At 36.2% G+C, this 15,512-nt stretch overlaps 4 protein-coding genes and 1 long non-coding RNA gene across 10 annotated transcripts in view; 2 read left to right on the forward strand and 3 right to left on the reverse strand.

Annotated features, from left to right (window-relative positions):
* LOC149402896 (Transducin/WD40 repeat-like superfamily protein) overlaps positions 1 to 409 on the forward strand; it is a 3,309-nt gene extending 2,900 nt beyond the window's left edge. Inside the window, exons 9-10 of one of the 2 annotated variants that reach the window (XM_089608800.1) lie at positions 1 to 66; positions 145 to 409. The exon at positions 1 to 66 is cut by the window's left edge and continues 48 nt beyond it. In XM_089608800.1, the coding sequence (XP_089464926.1) occupies positions 1 to 40 (40 nt within the window). In that variant the 3' untranslated portion in view covers positions 41 to 66; positions 145 to 409. The other variant, XM_089608799.1, reaches the window with a different exon arrangement.
* A 550-nt stretch (positions 410 to 959) lies between these two features.
* Positions 960 to 2,740, forward strand: LOC149402897 (eukaryotic translation initiation factor 5A-3). The gene is made up of 5 exons (XM_089608801.1): positions 960 to 1,223; positions 1,413 to 1,535; positions 1,616 to 1,672; positions 1,772 to 1,846; positions 2,264 to 2,740. Exons 1-5 carry the CDS (start codon positions 1,101 to 1,103, stop codon positions 2,363 to 2,365), a joined length of 480 nt encoding a protein of 159 aa, XP_089464927.1. The 5' UTR covers positions 960 to 1,100; the 3' UTR covers positions 2,366 to 2,740.
* A 1,040-nt stretch (positions 2,741 to 3,780) lies between these two features.
* LOC149402898 (uncharacterized) lies at positions 3,781 to 5,852 on the reverse strand. Its single transcript, XR_016296104.1, has 3 exons — positions 5,642 to 5,852; positions 4,347 to 4,772; positions 3,781 to 4,205 (listed from the first exon to the last, which is right to left on the reverse strand). It is a non-coding gene; the product is annotated as an uncharacterized LOC149402898 (long non-coding RNA).
* Positions 5,853 to 5,940: 88 nt separating this feature from the next.
* Positions 5,941 to 9,984, reverse strand: LOC149402899 (uncharacterized protein At5g08430-like). Of its 5 annotated transcripts, XR_016296101.1 has the most exons (14): positions 9,842 to 9,980; positions 9,687 to 9,733; positions 9,563 to 9,609; positions 9,230 to 9,473; positions 9,053 to 9,150; positions 8,917 to 8,976; positions 8,786 to 8,836; positions 8,542 to 8,614; positions 8,261 to 8,458; positions 7,906 to 8,028; positions 7,474 to 7,714; positions 7,020 to 7,388; positions 6,305 to 6,568; positions 5,941 to 6,019 (listed from the first exon to the last, which is right to left on the reverse strand). XR_016296101.1 is itself a non-coding variant. In XM_089609595.1 (9 exons), exons 2-9 carry the CDS (start codon positions 9,438 to 9,440, stop codon positions 7,685 to 7,687), a joined length of 903 nt encoding a protein of 300 aa, XP_089465721.1. In that variant the 5' UTR covers positions 9,441 to 9,733; positions 9,842 to 9,982; the 3' UTR covers positions 7,651 to 7,684. The 5 variants fall into 5 exon arrangements, 1 of the variants encoding a protein (XP_089465721.1); XR_016296102.1 differs by having other exon boundaries at positions 9,230 to 9,609; XR_016296100.1 differs by having other exon boundaries at positions 9,563 to 9,733.
* A 570-nt stretch (positions 9,985 to 10,554) lies between these two features.
* On the reverse strand, positions 10,555 to 13,595 carry LOC149402900 (Amino acid kinase family protein). Its single transcript, XM_089610225.1, has 12 exons — positions 13,363 to 13,595; positions 12,862 to 13,092; positions 12,671 to 12,768; positions 12,522 to 12,564; positions 12,386 to 12,447; positions 12,223 to 12,279; positions 11,753 to 11,788; positions 11,585 to 11,662; positions 11,313 to 11,379; positions 11,182 to 11,238; positions 10,976 to 11,079; positions 10,555 to 10,892 (listed from the first exon to the last, which is right to left on the reverse strand). Exons 1-12 carry the CDS (start codon positions 13,427 to 13,429, stop codon positions 10,797 to 10,799), a joined length of 996 nt encoding a protein of 331 aa, XP_089466351.1. The 5' UTR covers positions 13,430 to 13,595; the 3' UTR covers positions 10,555 to 10,796.
* Positions 13,596 to 15,512: the final 1,917 nt, after the last annotated feature.

The following is a 15,512-nucleotide window of genomic DNA, read 5'->3' on the forward strand; positions in this document are numbered from 1 at the left end:
TACAGATTTGTGTTCTTCTGGGAGTTCGAGCAGACATTGACGACTCAAGCTAGGAGCTCTTCCATGGTGAATTATTTAATACTCACATTAATTATTATTTTTAATCATTGTTGACATTACATTCTGTTGTTTATTGGAGACCAGCGGATTTGGTGGTCGACAATCCGGATCATCTTCGATGCCTTGTCATTTTCTCCTTCTTTGCCATGTTACGTCTTCTTTTATGGCTGCTCTTTTGTTCCTATCAGCGAGTTCCGATTCTTTTGTTCGAAATTTCTTCATTCGTACGCAACTGTTGAGTACTAAAAGAGTCAGGAAATTTGTTATTATCATTATTGTATTAGCATTTAGCGATTTAGCATATGTAATATTCCACATCACAAGACAGCAGTGAGTATTAGCGATATCACGTGTGTAGCTCTTATGAAAAATTATTGCAACTTTTTTTTTTTTTGTGTGTGTGTGTGTGACATAAGAAAAGGTTTAGTAGTAAACAGAAGAAATATTCCCCAAAGATGTTTCACACCAACCCTTTCTATCAATTTGCCAAATTGCCAAAATGCGATACGCACTTGGACTCTCTCATTAAATATAATGGACTCTCAACGACCGATTTAAACGGTGGAGAGGATAAGAGAGAGATAGAGCTTTCATTCATGTTCTAAAGTACAAAATTCTGATCCTTAAAAGTTTGACCATTCTAATTGTGGAAAACATTGGAATAGACAAAGGGTAAAACCGTCATTCAGCCACCCCATCGGAGCGCGAGTCACAACCGCCCACGTGTTGATTCACTCAGCAAAATAGCGTCACTTAAACGCTTTAAATTCCTCAACAGAATATATTCTCCATCGCAGCCGTCCAATGCCTCGGCCCACATCAGATCCAACGGTCTAAAAAAAACCCCCAACTTTTTCGTATTATTATTTTTTTCCTGAAACCCTAGGCTCTCCGATTCCCCACTTTCTTCACCACCACCCTCTCTCTCCTATAATCCATTTCCTTTATATTTCATTGACCACCAGAAATCTCTCTCCCCCTTTCTCTCTCTAGATTAAAACACCTCTCTCTCGGCTTTCTCTCACTAGAACCAGGCAGCCATGTCCGACGAGGAACACCACTTCGAGTCCAAGGCTGACGCCGGAGCCTCCAAGACCTACCCACAGCAGGCCGGGACTATCCGTAAGAACGGTTACATTGTCATCAAGAACAGGCCTTGCAAGGTTCGATTCTATCTTTATTTTTTTTTCCGATTTGTTGAGAACAGTCTCGCCTAGGGTTTTTATTTTTCCCGATCTTTATTCGTTGTAACTTGAGTTTTAGATCTGAAACAGACCGTTGCTGTAGCGAATTCAATTCGTGTGTATGTGAAGTGTGAAATTGTATTTTATGATTTTGCGATTGGCACACAGGTTGTAGAGGTTTCCACGTCCAAAACTGGGAAGCACGGTCACGCAAAGTGTCACTTTGTTGCGATCGATATCTTCACCAGCAAGAAGCTCGAGGATATCGTTCCCTCTTCCCACAATTGTGATGTACGATTCTTTCTCGTGTCTCGATTGAAATTTCATGTGGCCTGTTGTTTGACTTGCCTATCTGTTTTTTTTTTTTTCAGGTTCCTCATGTCAATCGTACTGACTACCAGCTGATCGATATTTCTGAGGATGGATTTGTACGGCTTTTATAATAAACTTTTCAACGGTTTCTTAGGCATATTTTTGTTTATTCGTATTGGATTGTATAATAAATTTAATTCAATGACTCGCTTCAGGTGAGTTTGCTGACTGAGAATGGTGATACCAAGGATGACCTGAGGCTTCCCACCGATGAAGCTCTGCTCAAGCAGGTTTGTGTGAATGTTAATTCTTTTTAAATTGATTAATATTGAGCAGTTTAGTGTGTTAAATTTTGCGGTTAAATTTGTCACAGTTATATCAAACCTGGTAAATTATTGTGATTTGTTGTTCACTGTGTTGCGCTTCACTTATGGCTCTGAAATCTTATATAGCTGTAGCCTTAGGAAACAGAACAAATATAATCCCCATGGTATTTAACCTCGAGTTTACTGAATTGTTACAAATAAATCCCCTCGACCTATTCTTTACATAAATAAAAGTAAAACGATACCGACTTTAGACAGTTTTTCAATAAATTGTGTACCAAGTATATACCAAGAAACATAGTTGACAAGTATAGTAGTGACTAACTTGTAGGATAAATTTGTTGATTTATAACCCCAATTTGTGATTTTGTTGTGGTGTAGATCAAGGAGGGATTCGAAAGTGGAAAGGATTTGGTTGTTTCTGTGATGTCTGCGATGGGAGAGGAGCAGATTAATGCTCTCAAGGACATTGGTCCCAAGTAGTGATTCTCTGTTATTAATAATCACTCTTTCTTTTTTAAGTCTAGAGGTTTCTGGTGAGACTGGTGTTCTTGTGCGTCTTGACAATTTGGCTCGTATTCTAATACGGGATATAATCCCTGCTGAGAATCGGGGGTCTGTATGTGATGTTCCAATTTCATATTCAATATGGTTTTGTTCTCTGGTGATCAAGTTTCTATGAATCTGCAAGGCTTGCACCACCTTGATCTCGAGTTTCTCTCTGTGTCCTTGTGTTTTTTTTAGACCCCTTTCGCCAAATATATGCTCTGATGATATATGTGAATCCGGTTCTTCATTATTGTTGGTTGTATTGTGTGGAATAATTGAATTAAATAAAAAAGACCAAGTATTGAGCTATATTACATGTGCAGTCCTATCTTACATGTGCAGTCATTGCTTTGATTGTAATACTAAGAACTAAAAGGACCTGGAAGAACTCGGTGATTAATTTATGTGATATTTTGGTACTTCAGTTATAATTTTATTCATATTAGTATCTTTTTAATGAATTTAAAAACCGAAGCGTTTACAGATGTATTTAAACGTGAATGACTTATTTGCAATTTTAATAATACTAGGATGTAATACGTGCTTTTCGCACGTGGTGACTATAGATATGAGCTGGTAAATTTATTTTAAAATAATGTTATAGTTTCTTAATACATCTTGTTAAAGAGTTTTACGAATATTCTTCCAAGTAAAATTCAATTGAAAAATAATATGAAATTGTACTATACATGACCGCGCGAGTAAAATATTTCATAATAGAAATAGAAATAGATAAGAAAAAAAATTCAAATTAAGTAAGAGATAATAGGAATAGAAATGAATAAAACGCAAATCGGAAAAAAAAAATCTTGACTATTATTCTTCGTTTCTTGTTTTTTTTTTAATCATGATTAACCTTCAGTTCCTTGTGATCTTGATTAATCTTATGTATTGATTAACCTTTATATCTTGAGAGCGGTGATATCCTTGCTTATTTTTTTTTATGTAACACGTGTGTAGCACATGGTAACTATAGATATTAATTTGTAAATTAATATAAAAAACAATGTTATGGGGTTCTTAATATTTTTTGTTAAAGAGTTTTTTTAAGATTCATCAAGATAGATGTCAACTGAAAAACAAAAATATGAAGTTAATATATCCGTGATTATGGACGTAAAATATTTCAGAATAATAATAGAAAAGGAAAAACTCGAATCGAAAAGGAAAACTTGATTCTGAATCTCCGTCCCTAGAGTTTTCGATCTTGGTCTATTTTTTTTTTTAGCAAAGCCATATGAGCTTGACGGCCTCCACCATGCTGCTACACCAAAATGGTGCGAGAGCATGCTAAAACCTAATTGACAAATTAATGTCCAATTCTCAATGTCATTTTTGAAGGAATAGATCGTTTATAACATTTAACATCAATTTGAATGAAACAAAAGTAATGAAATTACAAAGAGGAGATCAAAAGAATTTCAAGCAAAAAGACTTCAATCCGTCATCACCACATTCGTTAAAAAAAAACACAAACAAGTTACTTAAACACACTTAAATAATTTTTTTTTTTATCAACTTCTATTACTTGGGCAAATTTGGCAGAATATCACAGTACAACCAAGGAGGAGTATATTCAATCCAGGTTACAAGAGAATTTAGCAAGCTTGTTAGCAGGTACATGACACCTTCGGAGAATAAATACGAAGCTTAACTCGTCAAAATAGTGGCGAAGGCTCTTGACTTCTTCAACCAGTATCCCCAGTTCAGTAATCGGAGATTGTGGTTGTTTGCAACTTCCTTGTCAAATTGCCAGCTTTAAGTTTTGATGTACCTTTGCAAAGAAAATAGCTTATAATTCAAATTCACAGAGAAGTGTAACAACTAAAATTGATTTAAAGGCAATAACAGAGTTTAGGGCCAACGAAGCCAAAATTGAGAAAGGTAGTGATTAGTTTCGAAACCAACTGCTCACCAGTCTTTAGGGCCAACGAAGTTGTAGAGGTCTTCCGATTTCCTCTCTGGGCTTTAATAGAGGCAATAACAGAATCAGCATTGGCCCCTAAACCTTTTCGTCCCACCAGTTTTACTCCAATTTTTTCAGTGAGGAAGTTTAATCTCATCTCATCGCCCCCTCTAACTTCTCTAAGCTCTAGGGCTTGCTGCCTCGACAACAAAGTGTAAACGTGTAGCTGTTGTTGCTGGTTGAAATGGGACTGAAGCTGCTGAAAAAGCAACTTGTTTAAATGTTGTTGGTCCGGATTCGAACCTTCGTGAGCTCTCTTTGGTGGCAATTCGTTGAATGTCTCCCTTAAGATTGCTGTGGATTTCGGATTCGCATTCTTTCGACCGAAGATCACGGAAAAGCTCCCGAATTCCAGATCGGGGTCTCTAAACAAATCTGCGAGAAGAGAGGCACAAGCATGGGCATTTTTTGGATTGGCTGCGAGGGAAAGTGTATAACTAAAATGAGGATTTCATTTTCCTTCGAAAATCAAATGGAAAATGAGAATCTCTCCACATTTGTCTATGAGAGGATCACATTTGTCTAGGGTAAAAATGTAAAACTTTTTAAAAATGGGCAAAAAATTTAAATAAAAAAATTTAAGGGGGGCTAATTAAAAAAAATCATGATAAGAATGAAAAGTTTTTTAAAAAATGGGTCAAAAGTGTAAATTTTTTAGGGTAAAAATGTAAAACTTTTTAAAAATGGGAAAAAAATGTAAATAAAAAAATTTAGGGGGGCTAATTAAAAAAAATTCATGGTAAAAATGAATTTTTTTTTAAAAAATTGGTCAAAAGTGTAAATTTTTTAGGGTAAAAATGTAAAACTTTTTTAAAATGGGCAAAAAATGTAAATAAAAAAATTTAGGGGGCTATAATTAAAAAAAATTCATGTAAAAATGAAATTTTTTTTAAAAAAATGGGTCAAAAGTGTAAATATTTTAGGGTAAAAAATGTAAAAATTTTTAAAAATGGGCAAAAAATGTAGATAAAAAAATTTGAGGGAGAGGGGGCTAGAGCCCACCCTGGACTTGAGTTAGCTCCGTCCCTAGTCTCATCGTTACTTTCCCGTTAATTTTCTCTTATATTTTCTATGACTTTCAAACACAATTAGAATTTTGACTTTTTCTATTATTTTCATTTTCTTTATTATTTTCACTCTCTCTCTTATTTTCCGGGTTCCAAACGGAGCCTAAGGTTTCAGAAACTTAATTTGTAATAAGAAATAAAAAAAAAAAGGTGGATTAAATTGAGGAGATATATTACCGTTAGCCTTGTGGATTCGAAGGAACTTGCTTCCGGTGACACTTCTGACCTAAGCGGTACCGTGCGAGTCACGGAGAACCACTGTGATCTGCGACGGAGTCAGACCTTCTTCGCAAACTTGCATATGCTCTCTTCGACCTAATACCCCAAACAAAGAACTCCTTACTGTAACCAAACACCACGAATTCATATAATTACGTACACATTTCTCACCTATATATATAGAGAGACACGAAACAAGGCTTTCTTACCTTGATACGCGATGAACTCTGGCGTGGTTACTCTTCTTCTCTGTTTAACCCCCTCACTCTCTTCTCGGCCGGTTCTCTTCTTTCTACTTTGTTGCTCTTCCTAGCGTTTTTTTTTCTACAATGGTCTCTGGAAAGAAGCGATTAAAAAAAAAAACGAGATTGAACAATTCCATAAACAAAATCGCAGCAAGAAGAGATGGCGTATTTTTTCTTTCTTTTCTTATTCAACAATGATCTCTGGAAAGAAGCGATTCCAGAAAAAAGAAAAGAGAATATCGCAGATTGAATTGCCAGACAGAAAAATCCCAAACCAGAGTCATTTGTCAAAATCGCGTCTTTGTATTTAACATAAACGACCAGCCCAAATCAAAGTACTCTTAAAAAAAAAAAAAACGATTTCTGCAAAGCTTACCGATGCCTTTGCGAAGTTAAAAGCAGAACACGGATTTCAATCTAGAGTAGTGCAGCGAGTCCGCGATAGCCGATGTGCGATAATCGGAAAAACTCTCAGACACGGTAATGAGGAAAATGGGATGGGGCGCAACTTTTTTCTTTCTTCTTTTCTTTTCCGCTTGTCTGCGTTTTTTTTATTTGGTTTCTATTTGGGATACGGAGAAAAAAAGACGACATTTCAACCAAGAAGAAATCGCTTCAGAGGTGGTAACTCCTCGTTCGCCTGTAAATTATTCAAAGCAGTTAAGCCAAAATAAAAATAAAATAAAAAAACAAAAAAACGCCGTTACTGAGCGTACAAAATACAAAACAACAAAGAAAAAAAATAAAGCTTACGTGTCTTATTATAATTGGATATAAACCTTATGAACAGTGATTTCGGATTCTGACTTATAATATTTTATGTAGATATATATATATATATAAGTTTCATTGAAAGATACGAAATTCATAAATTCATGTGAAGTTTTCAATTCTGTACATGGAAATTTCAAGACAGTTAAATACCATCTTCAAAAACCTCAAACTTTTTTTTTCTTTCTGTATAATAATCAGTATAAGAAGAAGATTAAGGCGTGCACATCATAGCCCCAATTTTTTGCTAGCTATCTCTCTGACTTTCTATTTTTTTTTTTTTTTTTCTATTTCACCACTAAGTGCCTAGTTCTACCTACCCAAAAATGTGACCAACAAATTTTGTGGAAACAATCAGTTTTTCTAGTCTTCTTTTATATTATATATTTAGCTCCCAGGGAAAAACAGGTGAATTGCGTCGTCCAAGAGGATAGCGTCGTCTTCGTTCCAACCATTCATCCAAACCCACACTTCCACTTTGTGTTCCCTCGTCTCAAAGCCCTTCTTCAGAGTTGTCATCTTGAACGGACCCGCTCTGTGACCACGAGCCGTACGGCAATACCATGAACACGCATTCACGTCCACATCGGACCAATGACCCGAACGCTCACCGTTCCAAGTCATCCCCGCGATTTCCTTCAACGCAGACCCTTTGCCTTGGTTTCTCGAGTCCCTCGTGTCTCTCGAACCTGAAACAACAGTCAAAACCATCTCCAATGATGTTGTTTTTACAATGTTATGAACTCTCAAGTTTGAAACACAATATATAGTTACCAATGTCCTTCTTCACTGGAGTCTCGAGCTCTGGCTCGCTGTCGCTCAACTCTATCACCTCGACCTTTGTAGTGCTTTCGTATTCCAACACTATCACCGAGCTACTGCTCTGTTGAACCTCTGGTGAAGTCGAGAAATTGTCTTTTGGAGAATCGTTGCCGACTTCCAGCGAGAACTTGACGTTCTTGAGGCGGCTTTTCATTAGTCGAAGTTACATATTGATTGCTTCGATCCTTTGTTCCTGAGATGAATTAGAATCTGAGAACCCTCGGGAAGTAAAAGAAGCATGACATGGATAATCTGAAAGAATGGCATCACAAATGGCTTGTACACAAATTTATTACAAAAAAAAAAAAAAAAGAAAAAAAACATATATCAGTGTAACTGATGTAGGATACAAAAAATATATATATATTGAAAGTTTGAACTCACCGCTGTCTATTTGATCATCTTTGCGACCATTATCACCGACTTCTGGTTTAAGAGCACGCCATTCTGGAGGCGGCTTTTCGTTTGCTGATGTTACACATTTCAGAGCATGACATTCTTCTGTGTCTGAGGTATGTTAGAGCTGTATTAGATTTTGTAGGACATAACTGGTGTGGGATAGGAAATAAAGAAATATTAAGAATTTGTAACTATACCCTGAGAGAAACACGTTTTCTAATATAGTATTAGAGAATCCGTTTGAAATGGTATGAATATATTGGTTCAAAAATCGCAAGCATGCTCTCAAAATCAATCAGTGGTAATTAAGGATAATAATAATCATATAAGAAACATTTACCAGATTGGTAGGAAAAATTTCCACTACCATAATCACTGCTAACTGGCGTTTCAGGCGAGTAATTAAGTCCATTTCTGTGATCATCTTCAGATTCCTGAACGACAAGAGGTTCCGCGATAATTTCTGGAAGCTCATTTAATAATCTCTGTCGCTCCGATTCTTCGCTGAGAAGCTGAATTCTATCTACGTAGTCGCTCAATGTATATTTCGGGTTAAGGTGTCTCACACACAAAAAAAAAAGTTTTGTGGAATGTTATATAATTAGTACTTAAGAAAAGGATATTCTCTTCGCCATCCCTTTTCATTGGCCTGATCGATTCGCCTCTGTAGGAATTCCATCTCTTTTGGAATCCACTGAACAAGATTCAGTTTGAACTATTAAGTTTTCATAAAGCATTTTTGTATATAAACTATTTGTGTTACAACATCACTGATCTATATATCGCCTATGTATATTCAGAATTATGTGTATTTAAATCAATGGATTGTGTGTGTGTGTTTGAGAGAGAGAGAGAGAGAGGTTACATGATTTATCATATCCTTATGCAGACTTCTCGCCTTGTGCTCAAGCTCGACCTATAATTAAGGAGTAGAATCCATTGTTTAATAAACCAGATTGCTATAAATGAAATATATTTACACACAAACACGCTTACAACTGTGGGCTTTTTGAGTAGTCCGCCTTTTATTCTGTCACGCAAATCTTCACACTCTTCCTGCATTAATTTTCATTTGATTTTAATACACTTTCGTAGCTCAAACTATGTCCTTAAACATCACTATTGATCTAACCTCGGTGAAATTGTCATTCGAGAGCTTAGAGACTGAGAAGTCTTCAGGGCAATCAGAGAATTGCAATAGAATCTGGCCACTATTTGATGCAGTTACACCTGTTTGTGAACCATAAAATTTCCTTAATCCAAGTCCAGTAAATAATAACAATATCAATATGAAATCAACCAAACATACCTTTGACTTGCAACAGTTGGTGAGAATTCTTCTGCAGATAATCATTGGGATTGCATTTCACTCTCACAAAGCTTCCCACGACTTTCTCGAAGAACTCTTCCGGTTTCTTCAACAATTCCTCCAATAAACTCCTCTTCAAGTACACGAGTTTGATATTCGCGCTATTCACCATCGCGTAACAGCTCTTTTGAACATCTCGATTCACTTTCATCTTTCGAGTTTTCCAAGGTGAGCCCCGCGATTTCTGCACGTTAATCAAATCCACCTTTGCACGAATCTTCAGATTTCAATTTATTGAGCACAACAAAAAATGAAAAGAGAAAAAAACCAAACATGAATATGCAGTATCTCGCCGGAGAGGGAGGTCGGAGGTTTGAATTCTACAAAAACCAAAATTCAGAAATACCCAAAAAAAAAACCTTGCACAACAAAAAATGAAAAGAGAAAAAAACCAAACATGAATATGCAGTATCTCGCCGGAGAGGGAGGTCGGAGGTTTGAATTCTACAAAAACCAAAATTCAGAAATACCCAAAAAAAAACCGGGTGAGAGAGACTGAGAGACAGGGGATATAGAAAACAAAACGAATTCAAAGAGATGAAGTGGAGGGACCTGAACTGGAGGTCGGGAGTGGCGTGGTAAAAACTTAAGGCTTCAACATGGTGTAGAGACGAGTCCACCATCGCAGAAGTCGGTCGGCGATCGGGCCAGCGAGATCAAGCAAAAATTATTAGAATTTGAAAGGACAATGCATAATGGAATGGACGCCGGTTTTCTTTTATCGAATGGATGCCATTTTTATGAAGACGAAGTGACGTCATTTTATTGAGCGTACACAAAAGAAAAGAAGAAGGAAAAAAAGCTTACGTGTCATATAGTAATTGGTTAAAAACCTTATGAACAGTGATTTCGGATTCTCACTTATAATATTTTATATAGATTATTAGTATAACTTGATTCTTTACAATCCAAAATGTTTAGCCGTATTCGTCAAGGCCAGATTATTATTGAATTGGTATGTTAAATTTTACTATAAAAGAAAAACGATTTTTCATGGGAAAAATAAGTAAGTTGTTTAAGGTGATCAACATAGTTTAAACTAGCTGAAGGATTTAATCAATAATTTATAAACTTTAGCTTATAAAATAAACAGCTAAAGCGAACATATTTACAGACTATAGAAAATGCTACGAAATCAATAATATTTAGACCATTTTGCTCATTAAATTAAGTTGAGGAACAAAAAGAAGTGTCCTGTAATGGTTCACTGTTTGTCCTAATAGAAGTTTCACCAAACCCTTGCTGATAATAGAAGAGTCTTGTGATTGAGAAAAAGAGGCTAGCTCATTCGGAATGAACAGACGAGTTCAAGTTCAGGCATAACCAAAAATGAAAAGAAAAGGGAATGTCCTGATTATGAATTCAAGAATTTTGAAGCAAACTTATTGCTCTTGCTCAATAGAGCAGAAAAGCTCCCCATTTTGGGCGAATAAATCAAAACCGAAAAACCTATTCTTGAGAGTCTCGTCAAGTAATGCAACTGCAACCTCGTTGGGACGGTGGTTTTTCATCTCGAAAACCGGATCACCGTCCCAAGCCAATCATCAGGAAGCCCGTTTAGTAGTTCACCGCTCAAAGCCCTCAATGAATGACTCGTTCCCGCCTTTAAAAAAACATGACAACATTTCAAAAACATCCAAAGTATTTTTTTTTTCTTTTCACATTAAATTCGCACAATAAGACTACCATGACGATGTAGACATCGATTCCAAGTTTCGCAATCACGGCGGCTTCTGAAATCTTGGTGGCCATGCCTCCGGTGGTGTCGTGAGCCGCCACACTCATTTCAACTGCAAAACACGAGTTTTTCGAATCCGATCATTAATCTCTTTCGATTCAAACAAGAAACAACATTCGAGCCGGGATTGTAGATTTTAGCTTTATAGCCCGACCTCGAGTGCTCTCAAGTACTGGCATCACAACCGACCAGCTTCCATCTTCACGTACCGCTGTCGAGCTTTGAAATTATTAATATATATATATATATATTCATGGGTTATCGGAGATATGGCATGTCATTTACCGATTTCTCTCAAGAGCACGGCTTCATTCTCTGATGGTGGTCGGTCATATACTCCCAAAACATCCGTCTTTAATCCAAATAAATTAAGAGCAAAACGAAATCAAAACGGTCGTGTATAATCCAAAATAAGTCAGTACTGATCCAGAAGCAACTATACGCATACAAGCACGTAAACGACAGCGCTTGGAGAATCAACCCTCCATAAATACCCTTTTTATTTAAGAGATCTTCACACAAACATAGCATATGATTGAAGACAGAGTCGTTATTACCAGAAAAACCACAAAGTCGGGCATGAAGTGTGCTGCGAGATGACGTATGATCACATCTCCGCTTAATATGGTGCAACCCTGATATATACATATACATATACATATATTATCAACTGGCAAAGTAAAAAAAAATCTGATCAAATTTCAACCGAGCGAGAGAGACCAAACCAGGGAGTCATCAAGTACAGCATCTCCGTGCATAACCTATACACATCATCAGATAGCAATGAAACGAGAATCACCGAAAGACTAAATGCGTCTCGATACATAACACTGAACTTATCGCGAAATAAAAAAATCACAGTGATTATTTTACAAGTAACCTGAACACTCTATTCCTACGAAAATAGGAAAATACAAGGCATTACAAGCTTTTGAGAGGCTTGTTCTCTCCCCCAATAAACATCCCAAATTTTCACTCAATAATTGCCTACCCTTTCCTTTACCTCTTCTCTTATTTATACGTAGTAAATGATTTAACTAACCACTTAATTTTAATTACAGTACGGCCCATAGGGTCCTAACATAACCATCACCAAAAAAAAAAAAAAAAACAGAAAACGATTGTTTGCAGATTTGCATCATCAAAGCATAGAAATCGTAATGATTAATTCCGTACTTAAAACCAATAAACTTACAGGTATAAAGCCAGAGTCGATAGCCTTAGTCACTGAAGTTAGATCGGCTGTAGCTATCTGTCGAACCAAAACACCTCAATTATGAATATATATATATATATATATATATATATATATATATATATATATATATATATATATTATTCCGGAACAGAATACAAACATTTCGTTTGCAGGTTGTCCATCCACATGAATACGGGGACAAGCCAACGGAAGGAATTCCCTCTGCAAGTTAACAGCTTTCAAGTCACTATACAGACAATGAATTCATGTTTGTTCTGCAATGATTACTGACTTACCTCTCGCTAGCGCTCTAACAATCTCAAGATTGAGTTTCGTAACCTGAAAAGATCATCGATACGAACGACAGATACACGGAGGGATCACTATCAGAAAGAAACCAACACATTCGACTCTGATGAACTGATAGTCGTATCGATATTATTACTGAGATCCGAGTAGCGACGAAACCGGCCTTGACGATAGGCTGGTCCAATCCTCCTTTGTGAACCCCGGATTGGCTAGCTTGAAAGTGCCCGAACGAACCTAAAAAAAAAAGAAAAAAGAAAGCATCATGATAACACAATCGCAACGCGAAGTAACTTGATCTCTTGACTAGAATTGAATTAAAGAACTGACCGGCGCCATGAACGACGATGAACGGTGTTGACCCCACACAGGGTTGATCTCTGAACTCGTCGATATTACACGAGATTTCCGATTCCCCGGCACTTTTGCTCCAATCCATCCCGAGAACCTTGCCCGGTGTGAACTGGCTAATCATGGACCGCCTTAGCTGCGAAGAAACTTCCTTGAGATTCGTCTCATGTATTGTCTCGAGTTCATTCTTGCAAGTTATTGCAGCTCCACCTAGACCACAGCATAAAAGTTCATTTCATAAAAAAAAAAAAAAAAAAAAAACCAAGCTAGTGGAAATGTATATCATAGTGACATTAATAGCAAACAAGTTAAGTGCTTTAATTAGTGAGAAGTGAGCAATTGCAAATCAGAATATGCCAATTAATCTAGAATGTCAAATTGGCTGATGAAAAACTAGGGTACCATGAATTTCATTGAAAAAGAAAGAACTTGATAAAGACAAAAAAAAAGAAAAAAGAACGTTGATCTAAGACTACAAACCGAGCTTGACGATGCATCGGATTGGCTTGGTTGTGTTTGAATCGGCGGTTTGATGTTCGTCTTCCATTTCCACTTCTGGGTTTTGAATCTGAGCTCAGCTTCTGAGTTCTCTATAATGTCTCCCAAATGTGTGAAAGTGACGCACTGTTTCAGTCGAATGTTTGACTCGGGGATTTCCGAACTATCGACTCACCGAGTCTACTCAGAAACTCAACGGTCCCACTCATCGCGAAATAGAAATTTCATTTTATTAATAAGTAGCAAAATTTAGGCTTATTATATGCATACTAGCTGTAACTGAATTTTATCATATTTTTGGACAAAAATACACTTTTAAAGTATAAACAATAATACATTTTAAAGTCTAAACAATTTTCTCACTTTTCCATCTCTCTATTTCATCAAACTATCGCAAATATTAAATTTCACCACAAATAAATTAGAATTTCGAAAAATATGGTTTGATAATAGTGTTTATTTGTATTTTTATGAAGACTGATTTAAATTTTAATAATAATGTTATAGACTATGTATTTTTTTTTTTACCATCATATCTTATTTTTAAAAAGGTAATCTAGCAATGTAGCCAATTTCAAACATGATTTTAAGGATATAGCTAACGTTTAGTAAATTTTGTAAAAAGCCATTTATAGAAATAGACGGTTAGAAAATATCGAAAATACTCTTATGTAACATAAATCATAGAAATCAACTAATAGACAACGTTTAAGCCAACCAAAACTTATCGCGTATAAAAAACGGAAATTAAGTGAAATTAACCACGTTTATGTTCAGTCGATTTTAATACAGGTTAATATAGTAATTTGTTAAATGAATAATAAAAACATGTCATCAATTGTGGTTACATTTGAAACTTAAAATGAAACGTTGACTAGATTGCAATACCAACGTTTCAAGTGGCTTAGTCTGTGTAATTTTTCTTTTTTAAAAATACCTTATTTATAAGTTTTTCTAAAGGTCCCAAATCCCAATACATATATTAGGTCTGCCTTGATGTTGCTTACATTTTGAAACTAGATAATTTTCAAATTTTAAAGCATCAATAATATTTTCTAATTGACTTAAATAAATAAAATCGTATTTTCAAAATTTTGAAGTTTAGAGGTCCAAGAAGACCTTAATAGCATGGGCTACGTTGGAGCCTTGTGATTGTGATTTTCTTTGTTTCATCCCCTCCAAACACACACATACATAATTGAAACAAAGCTATAAAGATTGTTGCAATGCCACATCAGCAGAGACATGTCACTAGAGCAAGCACAGTTTCAGTTACAACCGTCTCTAGATTTCTTGAGCACTACGTCAGCTGAGGAGAGTCTTAAAATTACCTTGCAAATACGTGTGAAAGCTAAGCTTCATCATTGAGAGTATCTGTGAGATAAAGAAAAGAGAGAGAGAGAGAGAGAGAGGGAGAGAGAGAGAGAGAGAGAGAGAGAGAGAGAGAGAGAGAGAGAGAGAACGAAAGCTAGGGCTTGGAGTTCGTGATTGTATTTTCTGGTGACGCTGCGGGTTATGCTTGAGTGATCTTCTTGTAATCTCTGATCAGATAGTTGAAGCAAATAGGCAATCTCATCCCTGACTAGATTAGGATTCAATCTAATTTGAACCAAGATAAAATCTCGTTGTGTTCTTTCCTTTTCTCGTTCTCAATTTCTAATTTGTGTTCTAGCGATTACATGTGTGTCAAGTCAGCATTTGTTTGATTTAGATATGTTTGGAAATTCTGTGTTTTAGGGATTTATTTCAACAACTGGTATCAGAGCCTCGCGAGCGATTCCAAAGAAACACAAAGAAGATTCTAAGAACAACAAATCCATCAACCTCAAGATACGATCAAGTGAATCAAGACTAAGAGGATCGAGATCAAGATTCTGTGAAGATGTCTTCATTCAAGAGCAATGTTGAGAAGATCGATGGGAAGAACGATTTCTTCCTCTGGAAAGAGAAAATGACGGCACATCTAGGGAATCTAGGGTTGGATGATGCCCCTAAAAGGTCCCTCAAAGATGCTCGCAACACTCACATAAGAAAGAAAAATGGAGATAGTAAAGCGAGCTAGCAACACGATCATTCTAAGCCTCGGAAACCTAGTTCTCTACATGAAAAAGACCCTTTCTACGAGGATTTAT

This window comes from Urtica dioica, chromosome 3 (genome assembly GCF_054948205.1).
Source record: "Urtica dioica subsp. dioica isolate 48M chromosome 3, U.dioica_male_clone48M_v1_H2, whole genome shotgun sequence".
In the NCBI taxonomy this organism is placed as follows: Eukaryota; Viridiplantae; Streptophyta; class Magnoliopsida; order Rosales; family Urticaceae; genus Urtica; species Urtica dioica.

What these genes read in the sequence shown, in the direction of transcription:
- LOC149402897 (XM_089608801.1), top strand. Translation starts at nt 1,101, where the DNA reads ATGTCCGACGAGGAACACCACTTCGAGTCCAAGGCTGACGCCGGAGCC. An exon ending in TCAAGAACAGGCCTTGCAAG is followed by an intron (nt 1,224 to 1,412) that starts GTTCGATTCTAT and finishes ATTGGCACACAG; the next exon opens with GTTGTAGAGGTTTCCACGTC. An exon ending in ATGAAGCTCTGCTCAAGCAG is followed by an intron (nt 1,847 to 2,263) that starts GTTTGTGTGAAT and finishes GTTGTGGTGTAG; the next exon opens with ATCAAGGAGGGATTCGAAAG.
- LOC149402900 (XM_089610225.1), bottom strand. Translation starts at nt 13,429, where the DNA reads ATGGAAGACGAACATCAAACCGCCGATTCAAACACAACCAAGCCAATC. An exon ending in GGACAACCTGCAAACGAAAT is followed by an intron (nt 12,280 to 12,385) that starts GTTTGTATTCTG and finishes TTGGTTCGACAG; the next exon opens with ATAGCTACAGCCGATCTAAC. An exon ending in CTGTACTTGATGACTCCCTG is followed by an intron (nt 11,663 to 11,752) that starts GTTTGGTCTCTC and finishes TGTATATATCAG; the next exon opens with GGTTGCACCATATTAAGCGG.
- LOC149402899 (XM_089609595.1), bottom strand. Translation starts at nt 9,440, where the DNA reads ATGAAAGTGAATCGAGATGTTCAAAAGAGCTGTTACGCGATGGTGAAT. An exon ending in AAATTTTTCCTACCAATCTG is followed by an intron (nt 8,029 to 8,260) that starts GTAAATGTTTCT and finishes AACATACCTCAG; the next exon opens with ACACAGAAGAATGTCATGCT. An exon ending in AGATGATCAAATAGACAGCG is followed by an intron (nt 7,774 to 7,905) that starts GTGAGTTCAAAC and finishes CCATTCTTTCAG; the next exon opens with ATTATCCATGTCATGCTTCT.